At 40.2% G+C, this 18,982-nt stretch overlaps 1 protein-coding gene across 1 annotated transcript in view; it reads right to left on the reverse strand.

Moving 5' to 3' along the window:
• Positions 1–3,443: 3,443 nt before the first annotated feature.
• FAM47E (family with sequence similarity 47 member E) overlaps positions 3,444–18,982 on the reverse strand; it is a 32,304-nt gene continuing 16,765 nt past the window's right edge. The window contains exons 4-8 of the mRNA XM_025386567.1: positions 17,550–17,658; positions 14,541–14,741; positions 8,057–8,212; positions 5,964–6,041; positions 3,444–3,837 (exon numbers count right to left, since the gene is read on the reverse strand). Coding sequence (XP_025242352.1) covers positions 3,772–3,837; positions 5,964–6,041; positions 8,057–8,212; positions 14,541–14,741; positions 17,550–17,658 — 610 coding nt within the window. The 3' untranslated portion in view covers positions 3,444–3,771. The remainder of the gene's footprint in view (positions 3,838–5,963; positions 6,042–8,056; positions 8,213–14,540; positions 14,742–17,549; positions 17,659–18,982) is intronic.

Raw genomic sequence — 18,982 nt, forward strand, 5'->3', positions numbered from 1 at the left:
GTCCCTGATATGAATTAGGTTTGAATGGAACAAAGCCAGGAACAATGTGCCTGGGGAAAGAAGTGGATTCTTTCCAGACCACCACTTCCAGTAGCCTCTGCTGCTCAGCACCTGAAAGCCAGACTGGCTTGCAGAGGATCAGCTCTCTCCTTGGTGCTGCCTTGGACTTCCAAACATGTGGGCACTTTAATGAGTTGAAACATTAAGAGAGTTTGGGAAATGCAGCCATTAGTTTTCCAGCCTCTACAGTAGGAAGGCAAGCTAGAAGGGGGACATAATGGTTGTTGAGAAAGTGGGTTCAAAGAATGTCCCAGATCTCTTTCATTATCATGAAAGGGGCAGTAATTTATCTTTACTGGAATAGTAACTTATTCTGGATTGCAATTTGCTGACCCTGCCTAACAAATTTCTGCCCATACCAACATTCATTATTTATTCTGTACCAGCAACCAATACATGCTGTTTTTCCCATATTCAGCATACATGGGTGTAGCATCAGGAGGAGCACCTCCTTCAGAACCACTTGCAAAATTGTTACTTCTTAGCCCCATGAACTGGGTTCTGGTGATTTAAAAATTTGAGACAAGGTGTCTATCAGTAGAAAAAAAATAATAGTTCCATTGAATTAGAATCTAAGACTGCCACATGGTCATTGTATGGACTTCTCATGATCCCTGAAGAACAAGAAAAACAGAGAGCTATATGAATCATCAATAACAAGTGGAAATTGATTGACAATAGAGTCATGGAAATCAAAGGACCCCTTGGAGTTCCACCTAGTGTTGTCATGTCTTCTAATAAAAATGTCCTGGCTGGTTAGGACCACCAAGGCTCAGGCCCTTTGTGAATAAAGGTTTAGGTCATTCTCTTAAGTAAATATTTCCTAACAGTTAAGGGACTGCCCAAAGGTGAAAAGAATGTGAAATGGGAAGTGGAGAATGGAAATTATATATAGCAGCTATGGCCTTTTGATCATTTGTAGAAATGAATACTGTTGCATCTATCTGCATTTTCTTTCTTGCCATGTCATGTATATGTCATTTTTTTTTTAAGTTTCTTCCTCTTCCCTTGTCTATTTCTCCACTAAGGGTGTGTTGTCAGTGGTCAAATTTACTAGGTAATCAGTTCAGCATACAGATTACTGAGATGAGGTCATGACAGACCCAGAGGATGAAAGGCCACCCCCCAGGGATTTTGTATTTGAAGGCAGATGCAGTAATGGATAAAACTTTGAACTCATCACTTTTGAGAACATGATTGTGTCCTCTTCTGCAAGAGAGATGGTTGTACTAATTAGAAGAAAAGTGGTTTTGTTTGTTTCTTATGCTTTTTTCTTTATGAAAAAAAGTAGATACTGATATTGGGCATTCAAGAGGCTAGTCATCTGAACTCCATATTCTAAGAGGCACCTGAACTCCCTGACCTATGGGGGCAGAGTCCCCTTACACTGTAGGAGCTGGAAATGCCATATACTACTTTTCTCTGCCTTCCTCACTCATAGGCATGGATCTGGCTCCACCAGTCAAGTGCCTCATCAGAGACCCTGAGATGAGTAGGCAGAACCCACACTGGACATGGATGCTGCTGCTGGTTAAGGTGCTGACACTAGTGTTGTATCTATGTATTGGGGGAACCAGCCCCCAATATTTCAACGTAGGTTCTTTTCTATTTTCCCTAAGTGTCAGCCGGTCTGAGAAATAAAGAGAAATAGCACAAAGAGAGAAATTTTACAGCTGGGCCTCCGGGGATGTCATCACATATTGGTAGGACCGTGATAGTGATCCTGAGCTGCAAAACCACAAGTTTTTATTAGGGATTTCGAAAGGAATAGGGAGTGGGTCACAGAGATCACATGGTTCAAAGGGTAATAAAAGATCACAAGGCAAAAGGGCAGAGCAGGATCACAAGGCAAGGGCAAAATTAGAATTACTGATGAGGGCCTATGTCCCGCTGTGCATGCATTGTCTTGATAAACTTCTTAACAGGAAACAGGGTTTGAGAGCAGACAACCGGTCTGACTAAATTTACCAGGCTGGAATTTCTCAATCCTAGTAAGCCTGAGGGCACTGCAGGAGACCAGGGCACACTTCATCCCTTATCTCAACCACATAAGACAGACACTCCCAGAGCATTCATCTATAGGCCTACCCCTGGGAATGCATTCCTTCCCCAGGGTTATCAATTATTAAAATTCTTTGCTGGGAAAAGAATTCAGTGATATTTCTCCTACTCACACGTCCGTTTATAGGCTCCCTGCAGGAAGAAAAATATGGCTCTATTCTGCCCGACCCTGCCAACAGTAGGATCTTATGGTTATCTTTCCTTGTTCCCTAAAAATCGCTGTTATTCTGTTCTTTTTCAGGGTGCCCTGATTTCATACTGTTCAAACACACATGTTTTACAAACAATTTGTACAGTTAATGCAATCATCACAGGGTCCTGAGGTGACATACATCCTCAGCTTATGAACATGATGGGATTAAGAGATTAAAGTAAAGACAGGCATAGGAAGAATTAGTATTTTCTATTTTTCTTTTTGCTAGTCTATGTTTTCTGATTTTCCCAATATAAGCATTAACTTTTTTTTAGAGACAGGATCTCACTCTGTCACCTAGGCTGAAAGGCACTGTCACGATTATAGTTCACTGCAGCCTTGAACTACTGGATTCAAGTCATCCTCCTGACTCGACCTTCCAAAGCACTGGGATTATAGATGTGAGTGGTCACATCCAGACAGTATTAACATTTTTAAATAAAACATAATTTTTAAAGGTAATTAAAATACATGTCATCTTGAGTTTCCATTAAACCTTCTGACCTATGCCCTTATGTTATAGATACACATTTATTATCAACACTAACATGCCTGTCTTAGTCCATTTGTGTTGCTGCAAAGGAATACCTGAGGCTGGGTAATCTTTAAGAGAAGAAATTTATTTGGTTCACAGCTCTACAGGGTGTACAAGAAGCATGGTGCCAGCATCTGCTTCTGGTGAGGGCTTCAGGATTCTTCCACTTGTGGCAAAAAGCAAAGGGGAGCTGGCATGTGCCACTTTATTCGGTCACATAGTGAGAGAACAAGCAAGAGAGAGGAGGAAGAGCCAAGCTCTTTACAATAACCAGTTCTCACAGGAACCAAGAGTGAGAATTCACTCACTCCTGTGAGAATGGTACCAAGTCATTCATGAGGGATCCACCCCCATGACTGAAACACCTCAAACCAGTCCCCACCTCCAACACTGGGGATCAAGCTGCAACATAAGATTTAGTGGGGCCAAACAGACAATATCCACCCATCGCAATGTTGACAAAAGGAAAAAATATCTCAGTAAATTTAATTCAAAATGAAACAAAATAGTATTGTAAAGGAAAAGGAAAAGAGGTACTCACTCAATACCAGGGGAAGAACCTGGGAAAAAAGCAATAGAGTAATTCTGTTTTTATTTATGGCTTTATTTATTTTTACAAATAGTTGATATACCTATATAATATTCACAGTGCTACAAAAATGTGAGAAGATTACATGTGAATATTGATCTCATAGGTGATAAAGTATACAAAATGTTGATTAACTGAAGCAGAAATCCACTGAGAAATGTTTATAACCATCAGGTACTACGTTTACAGATGTTGCCAAGTCAAAGTTCAACATCCACAGTGGGACACTCATCATAAATTCTGTTTAATCTTTAAAAGGAGACAGAGAAAAAGCCAAGTATGTAGTAATAAAATCTGCCTAATCATTCTCCTATGATTCTTCTATGCTTGAGTTCATTTTATAGGAGTCTTATTACATGAACGTTTACATTCCTTCCCAATATACATATTCTCAAGGAACTAAAAAAAAATGAGAGAACCTTCATTAGACTGACAAACAAAACTTGTACAGTATAGTCCTCCCCACAATCACTACCAAACCCAACTCAAAATTTCACACTCTAATATATATCCTTACACTACGCAAAATCACATGTTAATAATCCGACCATGATAGATGTTGGTCTTTGGAAGGTAGTCACACAGTATCAGAAACACTCAGATGGAATTCACACTTGTTCTGTGCCCAAGTCTGGCCCAGCCCCGCTCAATATAGCCTTGTGCTGCCCATCCCTGCTACTAAGGCTTGGGACCCATCTGTGTAGCAGAGGGAATGAGGCTGTGGGTGATGCATCAAGTAGATAATCCAGCAGCAAATACTGGAATGTGTAGGTAAGTGTGTATGTTCACATAACATGTGTGAATGTATATATATAGAGGAGGTTAAAAAAAGAATGTTCACATATAGATTTAAGTAAGAAATAACTGTGTATACACACATATATATTTATATACTCTATGTGTGTATATGCATATATATCTTATTTCCTGTATTAGAGTCCCTTCTCTCTTTCAGTTGAAATCTTATTGATAAAATAAGAATATAGGATGTAAGAATAAAGGGACAAAATATTGTAGGGTTTTGAGTGACAGGTGTTCTCAGAGGACTCTGTTGTGACCAGGGGCATAATTTCTCTAGTCAATGTGACTGAAAAGAGGACAGCCAGTGTGTCAGGCATGCTTCCTTTTGCCCAAAACTGAACTAAATGTTCATCAACAGCATGGACTGAATCAACAGGAGACACATCAAAATGAAAAAAAGAAATGTGTTTGCCACTAAAAATGTTAAGATACAAAAATGAGTAATATCAACAGCAAATAAGGATTTATATATACACACACATATACCACAGAAGTACATCTTCATATATCTAATATGGACATGTAAACACATAATTATGTAACATTAAAGCTATATATGCATATTTTATATTTTTTATATTATATATAAATATAGTTATGCAAGCCTCATATACAGATGAGGCAGTTATTTGTATAAGTATATTAAATATATCTAGCAGACCTAGTATTGATGTTCAAACTAAAGGAGTTCCTCTAAACCAGTTCTATAATGGAGTTTCTCAATCTCAAATCTCCATCTCATGCTCTAGACTTGCCTGATTTAACTTTGAAACTGGTCTGATTCTGAACTTTGTCCTACATTTATTTAATAGCAGTATCAGCTATTGTTAGTTCTATCACTCTTGGAAAAACAGAAATCAAATATCCCATTTCCAGGAACTTCTGACCATCTCAGTTGCACTGTTCCCTAAAGACCCCAAGGTACGTGCACACAGAGGACAGTGGACAAATGCATGACATTATCAGCTATGACTTCAGCCCTAGACGCCCATCTTGTCTCCTGCTGCAGTAACAGGGCTGATCTGGGCACACTGCTTGAGGCAGCAGGCCCCCCCACTCCATGTTCCCTTCTGCCAACCTCCCACCCCACCCCTGTTACAAGTGATTGTCCAAAGGGGGACCACATTGTGTGGAGATGCTGGGGCCAGCTTTACAAGTTAGTAAGGGGAAACCAGGAGGCAGAGAAGAAGAAAGGAAAAAAAGGCAGACGACACTGGCCAGGCTCCCCAGGAAGTGAACTTTTGCCTTAGCCCGTTTCCACTTGAGGCAGAGCTAATAGTGCAATGATAAAATTGCAAATCCCAACTCTATTTTGTCCTAACCCAAGCCACAGCTCTCTGTCCTTAGACAAGGATGTAAAGGAGACTTGAAAACATCCTAGAGAATTCAGGGTGTTGAGTAACAGTTGGAATTTGCAAGGTCCATGCCCTGTACATAGACCTCCTATTGAGGCCAAATCCAAGGAAGATGAGTCAAAGAGCAGCAGGGAAATGGTATCTCTGACAGTAGCAGAAACCAAATAGGCAGAACAAAAAGGGCAAAATGCCATATCCTATCTCTGAGTCCCCATCTGGGGAAAAGCACGCCCTTTCTTCCAGGGGCCTGTCTTGGTATGTGCCTGTGAAAGAACTATTTGGGTTTGTCAGGGTCATAACCTCTTCCCATCAACAACTGTGAGCCACGAAGCCCCTCAGCAGGGCCTTCTGAAATAACCCTTTACTCACACGTGGCATCCTGTAGCCCCTGCTTAGAATGAAATCCTTAAAGGCAACTGTTCCGTGAAGGTCTGCAAGTAACTCCTCCTAAAAGAGTACCCACAGAAGAAAGGGGTCAGCCATCAGAAGCTTGATTTCGTATTTGTTCTCATTAAAAGCATTTAGCTCTTTATAAAGTATCTCATTTTAATCCATATCCTTCTTGTTTTTGAATATGTGTGTAATGTTCCTGAGTTGATGAATATGAAGGCTTTTAAAGACGTCCAGCTTTCTCTCCTTCCCCTACCCTTTTCCTTATCCCCGTATTAAGGATGGGCAACACATTTTAGCGATTAGACAATTATTGGCCTATGATGTCTGGAATCTAACCTAGTTAAGATTAACAGTATATCCACAAATCATAGATCTTAACTTCAAAGGACATGACAATCAAAAATGATTTGATCAGTCCCAACATCTGTGATATTTATGCATCTTTTTAGTTTTTCTTTACATTTATTTTAATTTAAAAATTGGATGCATAAGTTTACATAATTGCAATTCAGTACTTTGAGACCATTTCACCTTCCAAACCAAATCTATCAAGAATAGTCAAAACTCATGAGTCCCCAGAAAGACAGTCATGTTGTCATAGTACTTACCAGTACCCCATAGTGCCTGTGTCTTGTAAACTGGGGTGCCACAGTCTAGTGTTACCACCTATAGTTGATAAGCTAAATCATTCCTCAGGCATTAAAAAGGTGTGTTTTATAAAAATTATTGTAGAACAATTCCATTGTTATGAATCCTTCCTGTGTCTAAACTGCCTGATAAACAATCTTTTACTATATGAGTTATATCAATTATATTTCCAAAATTTAAATAATACTACTTCATTCGCTCACTGTAACCATTTTGGAAAACATCTTTATAGCATTTGTCATCAAAATGAAATATGTTTTGTAAAACTTTTGAAGTCTTTAAGACTTAGTCATTAAGAATATGTTTTTAAAAAGAGAACTCTAGACACCTTAAAGCAAAAGTTTGTAGCTATTTTTCTTTTTAAATATTTGAGAAAATGATATTACCTTTTATAATAAAAGTGTAACTGGAATAGCTTTATGTTATACATTAAATTCACATAAACTTAGGCTCTCCAAAAACCATACTAAGAAATTCTGCCAAACATTATTTACATAATTTTGAGATTTATATAAACATGTAGTGCTCATAAATTTGTGTCATACCTCACACCTGAAAATAAGAATTTATATTCAGTACTGGAAAAGACTAAAATGACCATCCTTCCTGTCTTAGCTTTCCAATCTGAAGAAGACAATTGATGAGTGATTACTGATGAATAATGAGTCTAATTCGTATTGTATTTTGCTTTCTCAAAGTGTTTTCACATCTGTTATCTGGGAGAAGTTTAGGGTCTGTTGAAAAAGAGAAGAGGTTTGCAAATATCCTCATTTAGAGTACTATGCAAGTGTTTCATCAATATTTCCAAATTTCCAGGGCTATAATGAGTATCTTCTTTCCTTTAGCTACTTTTACACAAGAAATGAGCAGGCACACAGCTTATCTGTAGTAAAATTAGAGCACATCCTTGTTGTGTTTGTTGCTTTGCAATATCAAACAGTGCTTAACCTTTGTCCCTTTCCTCTCAGACAGATCCTGCAACTCGAATGAATTGCCTAAAAGAAATTTCCTGGCTGAAATTTTGAATGTTTTGACATTCACCCATAGCTGATAGGAAACAAGCTTCACATTTTGTTACCCAAAGAGAACTCATGACATCACATCTATTCTGGGCACTGAGGTGGTCCTACCAAGTCACACTGCCCTTTGAACAATTATCCTTGGAATAAATTGTTCCAAAAATGTTGAAATACCATGAGTAGAGATGTCATGTCTACCACAAAGCCAGGAGATTCCACGTCTTGCTTATTACATATTCTCCATAACCTGACTTGGCTTTCTCCTTGCTGAATTCAATATGCAAGGTGGAGGGCTTTCAGGAGCCTTTGTATTACGCCACAGAGTCTAGTTCAGTACTAGGGTGGCAGACACACTGTGGTCATCTTAAGCTCAGATGATCGAATCTCAGTATAAATACATACCTGTTCCTGCAGCTCCTTTTTAAAATTCTCCTCTTGAGCTTTATGTGAGACCTCAGGGTCAACCAGAGGCTCGTCTGCTCTTTGCTTTTTCCACAACTTGGGGTTCAAATACCACGCTCCATACCTCATCTTCACCCACTTTGGCTTACAAGGATTCTATGGAGAGTAACACAATTCCCAGTGCCATTGATTTTTTGTTTGTTTGTCATTTCAAACATCTAAAGCTCAGCTTAGGAGAGCAAGATCATTACTTTGGAATTTAGGTTGGCCTTTGCCAAAGTATTTTGTGAAGTTTCAGCATGCTTTGATTTTACAAAGTAAACATTAAAGTTCATGATTTTAAAAATAATGCAGTGGTTAATAACATGGCCTTTGGATTTTGACAGACCAGGGTTCAAATCCAGCTTTCCTCCCACTCAGTAGGTGTGAGATGATCAAATTACATAAATTCTTCATCTGTAAAATGGAGATAACAATAGTATACACCCCCACAGGGCTGTTGTGAAGATTAAAGGAGAGAATGTATGTAAAGCAGCTAGAAATCATGTAAAAATCACATGTTTTCCCCTAGGGTAAAGACCTTGAATAATACTCAGTCAATCAAAATAGTAAGTTATTAGACAGTATGAGCCCAGCACGGTGCTCAGCCTTGCACATGCTACAATATTGTTTTATCAAACTGCTAACACCAAGCTTTTGCCTTATTTATTTTTTTCTTTCTTTCTTTCTTTTTCTTTTTCTTTTTTTTTTTTTTGAGACAGAGTCTTGCTCCGTTGCCCAGGCTGGAGTGCAGTGGCGTGATCTCGGCTCACTGCAAGCTCCGCCTCGCAGGTTTACGCCATTCTCCTGCCTCAGCCTCCCAAGTGGCTGGGACTACAGGCACCCACCACCACGCCTGGCTAATTTTTTGTATTTTTAGTAGATACGGGGTTTCACCATGTTAGCTAGGATGGTCTCAATCTCCTGACCTCGTGATCTGCCCGCCTCGGCCTCCTAAAGTGCTGGGCTTACAGGTGTAAGCCACCATGCCCGGCCAAGCTCTTGCCTTTTTAACTGGAAGACAGAAAGAGGAAAATGAACGTATCTCATTCCCTTCTTTCCCCCATTCCTCAGCAGTGCATCAAGGATGTTAGGAGAACCTCTTGTTGGTTCATAGACTGATACTGTGAATGCAATACCCTCACTGTCGCATCACAAAAGGGGGTCTAACTCTTGGGTGTTAGAAACATGAAACCACAAAGATTCTGGCCCTGTCTCCTCTCATGCACATTTAAACTATGTGGTGGAATGTGTGGGGCATTCTAGAGTCCAGCCAGATACGCTCTACGACAAGAGAATGGGACAGAATAGACAGGAGGGAAATCTCTTCCAGCGCTGGATTCAGCATTGTGATCTCTCCGCTCCGAGCATACAGACTGCCTTGCAATTTCCAGAGCACCCCTGTCATGCTTCTGCCTCAGTGCCTCCACACACACTGTTCCCTTTACTCTAATATTTTTCCCCAAGACACACACATGGCTTCCTCTTTTACCTATTTCATGTCATCTTTTCAGTGGCATCTTCCCTGGCCATCCAATTTAAAAAATGGTAACCCTGGACCGGGCATGGTGGCTCACGCCTGTAATCCCAGCACTTTGGGAGGCTAAGGTGGGCGGATCACCTGAGGTCGGGAGTTCGAGATCAGCCTGGCTAACATGGTGAAACCCTGTCTCTAGTAAATATACAAAATTAGCTGGGTGTGGTGGCGCATGCCTGTAGTCCCAGCTACTCTAGAGGCTGAGGCAGGAGAATCGCTTGAACCCAGGAGGTGGAGGGTGCAGTGAGCTGGGATCAGTCCACTGCACTCCAGCCTGGGTGACAGAGTGAGCCTCTGTCTCCAAAAAAAAAAAAAAAAGAAAAAAAAGGAATCCCCCCTCCCAACACTCTTTGCCTTCTTTCTCTGCTCCACTTTACTTAATGACCCTCATCACCATTTCTATGCTATATATTTTCTGATCATTTGTCTGTCTCTCTTCTCGTCCTCTAAAATATAAGCTTCGGAAATTATTCCCAGCTACATCTCCCTGGCATCTAAACAATACTTAGGACGTAATGGGTGCTTAATAAGTATTTGCTGAATGAAAGTCATGTTTCTTAACTTTGGCACTATTGACATTTGGTACTGGAGAACCCTTTGTATGTAGGGGAGTGGTGTGTGTGTGTGTGTGTGTATGTGTGTGTGTGTGTGTGTCCCATGCATCATAGGATGTTTAGTAGCATTCCTGGCTTCTACCCACTAGATTCTAATAGCATCCCCCAAGTGGTGACAACCAAAAATGTCATCTCTAGATATTGCCAAATATCCCTGAGGTGGGGGAAAGGGGGCAAATTGCCCTCAGATATGAACCACTGAAATGAAAGAGGGAAGAAAACAGATTGGGGAAGAAAGGGGAGAAGGAGGGGAATGGAATCTACATTACTGCCACACTGAAGAACTTGAATTCTGGAATATGTTATGTTGTTGGGTAACTGGTGATCTTTCCAGACTCAAGATGAACATAATTCCTTCTGTGATACCTTCGTAAACATGCCCTCACTCCGTGCTTGATGGAATTGATTACCTCTTCCTATGTCCTGAACACACTATGGCATCATTTCGCTATAATCATTTACCTGTTGACCCCACTAGGCTGTAATCTCCATAAGTGCAGGAGGCAGTCCTCCATTTTTGCTTCATTTGTTCCCAGCACTTTTGGACACATAGTGGTAGGTGCTCAGAAACGTAATACTGTTTTTGAATAAATGCATACACAAATCAATCAATTAATATAGAGGGCAAAGAAAGATATATAAAATAGAGGCACAGATTGCTGTGAGAGATTAGAAGTAAGAACAAATTAATGTCAACCAAGGGACCGAGAAAAGCTCCATGGAAAAATCAGCATATTTCCTGGGTCTAAAGGAAGACAGAACCTATGGACATGGAGAGGAGGGCACTCCAGGAATCGAGAATACTATGAGCAAAGCTAAGGTGGCAGGAAAGCTCATACACCAAAGACCACAGTTTAGAAGGCCTGAGGGTTTGTGGAGTCAGAAAATAAAGACAGGGCGGCCCAGAAAATAAAGACAGGGACTTCCAGAATAGGGACCAGATTTACCCCGCCACCTTCAACAATCAAAAACACAAGAAAAAATACATGAATTAATACTATGCCAGACACAAGACATGGGGTAACCAAGGATAGTGATCTTTGAGAGACAAACAAGATAAGCCCCATGACTGCCCTAGCTCACTGCCTTCAGGCAGAGCCCAGGAGGAGCCCAATGGACTCTCTGAATTGAGATGACAGGACCAAGAGTCCAGACAGATCAAAGCAGAGAAAGTTTGCAGCACAGAGTATCAGAAAAGAAAGAGCTGCACAGAGAGAGAACTCCAGGAGATTTCAGAGGGTACCCCTTTGTGCATGTGTGGGAGGAAACTACCCACGGTCAGGGAAAGAACCAACCAAAAGGAAAAGAGGGCAAAGTGTCCAGCACTTTCACAGGGCCAGGAACAGTGCCTTCCTCCTCCTGGGAAACCTAAAGATCCACAGGACACTAGGCAGAAAACACAGAAGGGTCTTGCCTCAATAGTAGGGAATAATTACCCCATATTACTTTGGTCTTTCCCAACAAAATTTTTTTTTAAATAGAAACAAAAATCTCACTCTGTCACCCAGACTGGAGTACAGTGGCACAATCATAGCTCACTATAGCCTTGAACTCCTAGGCTTAAGCAATCCTCTGCCTTAGCCTCCCAAGTAGCTGGGACTACATGTACATGCCACCACAAGCAGTTAATTTCTTTTCTAAATTTTTTTTGTAGAGACGGGGGTCTCACTATGTTGCCCGAGCTGGTCTCGAACTCCTGGCTTCAAGTGATACTTCTGCCTTGGCCTCCCAAAATGCTGGGATTACGGTCATAAACCACCGCACACAACCCCAACAAATCTTAAAAGCAAAGCTCAAAAGGCTCAAACTTCCAAGTAACTTGGTTGCATCCCAGAACAAAGTTCAAGAATATTTATAGGAATACAAATACTCAACACCCAGTAAGATAAAAGTAACACTGCCTAGCATCCATCGAAGACTACCAGGCACACAGAGATGCAAGAAAGTATGACCCACAGTGAGGAGACAAATCACCTAATGGAAACTGACACAGAACTGATGCAGATGTTAGAATCCGTAAACAATGACATCATAGCAATTGTTATAACTATGTTTTTTATGCACAAAAGGTGAAGTTGAGACATGGAAGATATAAATTAAAGAGACTTAAGCTAAACTTTTAGAGATAAAAATTGTAACATATGAGATTCTAAAAAAATACTAGATGGGATTAACGAAAGACTAGACATTGCAGGGGGAAAAAATAGAGAATTTAAAGACATAGCCATAGAAACACAAAAAGAAAAGAGAATTTTAAAAGCTGACCAGAGCAGTGGTGAACTGTAAAACAACTTCAAGTGGCCTAATTACAGGTAATCAGAGTTCTGGGAAGGGACTGAAAAACAACAACAAAAAAAGTTTAAAGAAATATAGTCCAAAATTTTCCAAATTTAATGAAAACTACAGGCCCACAAATCCAAGAGGCTCAACAAGTCACAAATACATGAAACACGAAGAAAGATACACCAAGGTTTATGATAATCAAAATGCTCAAAACCAGTGACAAAGAGAAAATATTAAAAGCATCCAAGGAAAAAGCACATCCCAAAAAAACAAAGATGAGGATGTTGTAAGATTTCTCCTAGAAACAGTACAACCAAGAAGACAGGAAAGCAATATCTTTACTGAAATTTTTAAAACTGTGAATTAACTTTGAACTAGAATTCTTTTCCCACAAAATACAAAATTCCTCCTTATCCATGATTTTGCTTTCTACATTTTCAGTTACCTGTGGTCAACCATGGTCTGAAGTATTAAATGGAAAATTCTAGAAATAAACAATTCATAAGTTTTAAATTGTGTGCCATTCTCAGTAGCATGATGAAATCTCAAGCCATCCTTGTTCCATTCCTCCAGGGATATGATCATCTCTTCGTCCACAGTATCCACACTGTACACACTACCCACCCTTAGTCACTCAGTAACCGCCTGTTATCAGATCAAAAAACAGTATATATAGGAGTTAGTACTATCCAAAGTTTCAGCATCTACTGGAGGATCTTGAAACATAACCCCTACAGATAACAGACAACAGGTGACCACTGAATCTTTTTAAATGAGGCAGAACAAGGTGTCTTCAGACATACAAAAGCTGAAAGAATTCATCACCAGCAGATCCACACTGGAAGGAATGTTAAAAGAAGTCTTCTAGTCAGAAGAAAAAAGATACTATGTGGAAATATAGTTTCAACTTTTGTATAGTGACCCTCCATTTGCCAGTCAAAGGTTCAATTTTGGCAATAACTTCCATGGTTTATAAAGCAGTGTTTGCATAATTATTTCTACATACAGGGAATTGAGCAATTTTATTCAGCCCAGAATCAGGACAAGCAGTGGTTCAGGCCTCAGGTGTGATGGACATAACTTACCTGTCTAATACCATTTTGCATTTTACCTTTTAGAAAGATGAAAGGAAAATGGAAAAATAAAAGTGCTGATATTCATGATGAAATGCACAGTTTTCATAAACCTTATGCAATAGAGTCAAGGATAGAAACATAATGTGTGTCAAAATAGGTTGGCAAATGTGTTCAACTGTAAAGGACAAAATTAATATGTCCCAAATATTGGAAGTATAATATCAAAGTTTATGTGTAAAAGGCAGAAGACAATTAGAGATAAAATATTGTTTTTCACTTTCAGGGAAGGGCCCTCCCCTCCAACTTAGGCACTTAAATCTGTTGTTGACTCACATAACTTGACTTGTGTATATATATTTGCAGTGACACACTGTGTAGAAAAGTAAATAGTAGTTTAGGGGCCCATAGTACTTCCCTTTGGAACATGGCATGTTATTTCTCCTTTCTGTTACCTTGTTCTTCCATCTTTACAGAAACTTGGTGCTGAGGAAACCTATTAATCATTAGGCAAGCATGTGGTCAAGAATGATGGTTTGTGGTCAACAAGACTCCAGCAAAAATTCAAGAATTCTTTGGACATACTATTAACAGCATTCACAATAATTAATTGCAGCATTTTGCTCTTGCAATAATAACCATTCATGTATATTTCTACTGACTTTTAGTATTTCAACATATAAAACACCTAACAAATTATCTCTGAAAATGACTATTCAGGTATTAAAAATAATCCCAAATGATATGCCTCATTTGTATAACTGACTTTATTATAGGTATTAAACATGCATTTGTTTAACAAATATTAATCATGAAAAAAATTCAAGAATTCTACTTTAAAAAACCAGTACCCATGACACACCAGAATTCAAGAACTTTAAGACTTCAATACAACTTAATTTTCTTTGATTTTCGGACTGGTCCCCTTCTGCAATTACCTGTGGTTTCTGGAGTTTCCTCTCATAGCCTGTTTTCTGGAAGAACTTTGGCTCCTGCAGTTTACTGAGCCCCACACTATGCTTTAGCTCCAGAGCAACCTGATTTGGCTTCATCGTGTGGAGCGCATCATGGCTTGGTTTGGTCTCATAGTCAATGTCAAACTGTTTCAAGATGAACTCTTCATCAATGTCTGAAATTCCCTGGAAGAATATCACATTGCATGAATTGAGGGCAATCGGTGAAATGCTCCTTGCTTTCTTCTTTAATCTAAGGGAGGTAGTTGGCCATTGCTGGGGAAAGAGGTAGCTTGGGGAGAAGTAGAAAATGCTCAGTCAGCATTTATTGAAGACAAGAAGTGTTTGGGATTTGGAGGGCTTTGTCATTAAAAGACAGCTTAGGACTTTGCAAGAAGCAGTGAGTCCCTGAGGGAAATCATGAGCCTGAGGGAAATTCAGTTTGATCGATAGCAAACTTCTTCAGCACTTTATAGTGGTGGCATCTCTAGAAGTGTTTTCCAGACTTGTGTAGATATGGCAGTGTTTTCTCTGCCCAGAACTCTGTATAAGGAAAGCTGCCAGGTTCACAGCTCCTGCTGAAGGAGGTGGTTTCAGTCAGCCGCATTCTGTACACAGAACAACCTTCACCATTTCCTTCCCTCAGCTACAGCTGGTGGGAGTAGAGATGGGCACGTTAAGAGCAGCTAATCTGTATGCTGAGTGTTTACCTATGATATGGCTCAAGGCTAAAAGATCTTAGACTCCATAGAATCTCACACTGGAAAATAGAAACTGGAAAACACAGAGAACGAAGTCACCAGCAGCTGGCACTGTGACTGGAGTAAAATTTATAGAGAGGAGTCATGAAACAGAGTCAGGGACATAAAGGGACGAGTACAGGCAAAAGGAGGCTAAAGTAATAATGAAGCAGAAATAAAGCAAGCAGAATCAATGAGGTGAAAAATAAACAAACAGCATGGAAGGAAAAGCACAAGCCAGTGCTGTGAAGAAAATCCCGCAGGGTGATGAGACAGGGACCTAGCTCGTGGGATGTCAGTAAAGATGGGAGCTTGGTCACAGGGTCTGAAACTAAAGGCAGTTACCAGAGAAGCTAAGCTCTTATTCTAAGATTCCTTAAGTTTCTTGCCTTGAGACAGGAATCGCCTCCAGCAGCAGGAATAGGAGAAGTGGACTCTGGAAATCAGGCAGTCCACTCTGAACAGATTATGGACAAGCAGTGATTTGGATACCAGGCATACTGGGCGTCGTCTGCTTCGTCCAGCATCCCCGCTCCAGTCACCATCTGAGGAGTCTCTGTCCCTCACTCTCACTCTGTTGCAGTTGGGCTGGACACCCCCACTCTTGGCTTCAGGGTTAGGTGTGCGTCCTGGCCTAGCCAATAAGCATATTCCATCTCCTTAATCATAATGGTTAGTTCAAGCACAAGCACGTGCCCCAAGTTAGTCCAGTGAGAGTAATCCCTGGACTTTTCCCTGATGGAAAAGCACTGCTGTCTTCACACTTAGGTTGCTCGCTTGTAGGATATAAGCTTGGAAATTTTAGTGACTACTTTTGCCATTTCTTGGGGAAATATTGATTGAGAAAGAAGTCCATCTTGCAACAACCGAGAGATAGGAACAACATCTAAAAATATTTCAGCACCTGGATCAAGCTGTGCCTGAAGTTCCTACTATATCTGGATGCTTTCCTTTTCTCTCTTAAACCAATCTGAATTATATTTCAGTCACTTGCCAATGAAGAAAGTAGCTTGATGTTTAAAAGTACTAAAAAAATACATTGACTAAAACTAACACTCAAAAGATGGGGTGGGGGCATGGAATGCAAATCCTAAAGACCTTAAATCCGAGAAAAGCATCAGGTATTTAGACATCTACAGAGACTCAGGAACAGGAATAGGTGACTATATAGGTCTTGGAAGGAGCACAAGGGAAGACCTTGATAACTGAGTCAAAAGTCTGTTTATGTCAGTTTTTTTTTTTTTTTGAGACAGGGTCTTGCTTTGTTGCCCATGCTGGAGTACAGTGGCATGATGACAGCTCACTGCAGCCTCGATTTCCCAGGCTCTAGCAATCCTCCCACCTCAGCCTCCTGTGTGGGAGGGGCACACCACCATGCCTAGCTAATTTTTATTTATTTATTTTTATTTTTTTAAGACGGAGTCTCACCCTGTTGCCCAGGCTGGAGTGCAGTGGTGCAATCTCTGCTCTCTGCAACCTCTGCCTCCGGGTTCAAACAATTCTCCTGCCTCAGCCTCCTGAGTAGTTGGGATTACAGGTGCACGCCACCACACCCGGCTAATTTTTTTGTATTTTTAGTAGAGACGGGGTTTCACCATGTTGGTCAGGCTGATCTTGAACTCCTGACCTCATGATCCACCCACCTTGGACTCCCAAAGTGCTAGGATTACAGGTGTAAGCCACTGCACCCGGCCTAACTTTCATATTTTTTACAAAAATACAAGAGAGACAAGGTTTTGCCATATTGCCCGGGCTGGTATTAAACTCCTGAGCTCAAGCGATCCACCTGCCTCAGTCTCCAAAAGTGCTGGGATTACAGGCATAAGCCACTGTGCCTGGCATGTTAGAACATTTTTGTGTGAAGGTTATAATCAAGGAGTACCTGCCAGAGTACTTCTAGATAAATCTAACTGAGAAAAATAAGTTTAAGGAGTGAAAGAGAGAAAAGAAAGTCCTGACATTAAAATGGAAAATAAAAATATGAAACAACTGCAATGATGTGAGATGTGAACATAAACATTCAAATTAGCCACAAGTTTGCAAACTTTCCAGAAATTTCATATACCAGAAATATTTCTATTTATATATAATAGAAGAAAATGATTCCTTTATGATTTTGGGGATTTGACTTAGATTTTATTCAATACTGTTTTTTAATAAAAGCAACTTTGAGCTTGACATTTAAAAGTAGGTATTACCACTAACTTACAAAAGTAGTAACCCAGTTGCAGAAGTCATTAACTGCTCTGTGAACATTTTCCTGAAGACCAGGACGAGGACCGTTTTCATGGAGCAAATCCATTTTATGTGGCTTTTCTTCATAAAGCCATTGGCTTGCATTTGACACAGAAGTCTGCTTGGAACTAAAGATAATAAGATCATTAAAGAATTACAATATGAGACACAATGAATCCAAATGGATTTCAAACAGTTTTGGAGGCAAAAGGAAATCATAAAGCAAGTATTTGGTTGTTTTGCTTTGTTTTGTTTTTGTTTTTTGTTTTTGAGACGGAGTCTTGTTCTGCCACCCAGGCTGGAGTGCAGTGGCTGGAGTGGAGTGGCGCCCAGGCTTGAGTACAGTGGCGGCTCACTGCAAGCTCCGCCTCCCAGGTTCACACCATTCTCCTGCCTCAGCCTCCCGAGTAGCTGAGACCACAGGTGCCCACTACCACGCCCGGCTAATTTTCTGTATTTTTAGTAGAGATGGGGTTTCACCTTGTTAGCCAGGATGGTCTCTATCTCCTGACCTCATGATCCGCCCGCCTTGGCCTCCCAAAGTGCTGGGATTACAGGCGTGAGCCACCACGCCCGGCCAAAGCAAGTATTTCTGACAGTCTCTTGCAAGCTCACATACAAATTATATTTTAATTTTTCAAAGAGCACATTCTCATTACCAATATTATAAAGACAAGTATATCATGATTAGTTATAATAATTAAAACTTATATAGCATTTTACCATTATAAGTTGATTTTTAAAATTTTGAGTACCATTTATTAAAACATGTACTGGGTAAAAGCCCAAATTACTGTGCTTGAAGTCTACCAAAGCCTCAGGCAACCTTGACAAGTAGGAGTCATCCTTGACTTCTCTATCATTCCTAAAATCCAGCTCAGTTAAAGTCTGGCAGATTGTAACTGTCTCCTTCCCTCTGGACTGCAGCAAAATGCTAGTGTCTCTGCATCATCAACTCCTATGGCTCCCCCAACCTTCAACCCCCAATCCATTCCCTACACTGCAGCCCAAGCAGTCATTTCAAAATGTAACTCTGGACATATCAAATCAGCCACCCTTCATCACCATCAACAGCTTCTTTATAAAAATTGAAATATAATTCATCCACCATGAAATTCATAAAATGTACCACTTCAAAAGTGTTTGAGAGTACCCTTTCATATTCACAAAGTTGTGCAACCACCACCACTATCTTATTCCAGAACACTTTTATTGCCCTGAAAGAAACCCCGTAGCCATTAATAATCACTCACCATTTCCCCACTTCCCTTGTTCCTTCCTGGCAACAACTAACCTACCTTTCTGTCTCTGTAGATTTGTCTATACCGGATATTTCATCTGAATGGAACCATGCAACATGTAGTCTTTTGTGTCTGGCTTCTCTCAATTAGCATCATGTTTTCAAGGCTCATCCATGTTGTAGCATGTATTAGTAGTTTATTTCTTTTTGTG

Source organism: Theropithecus gelada, chromosome 5 (assembly GCF_003255815.1).
Source record: "Theropithecus gelada isolate Dixy chromosome 5, Tgel_1.0, whole genome shotgun sequence".
NCBI lineage: Eukaryota > Metazoa > Chordata > Mammalia > Primates > Cercopithecidae > Theropithecus > Theropithecus gelada.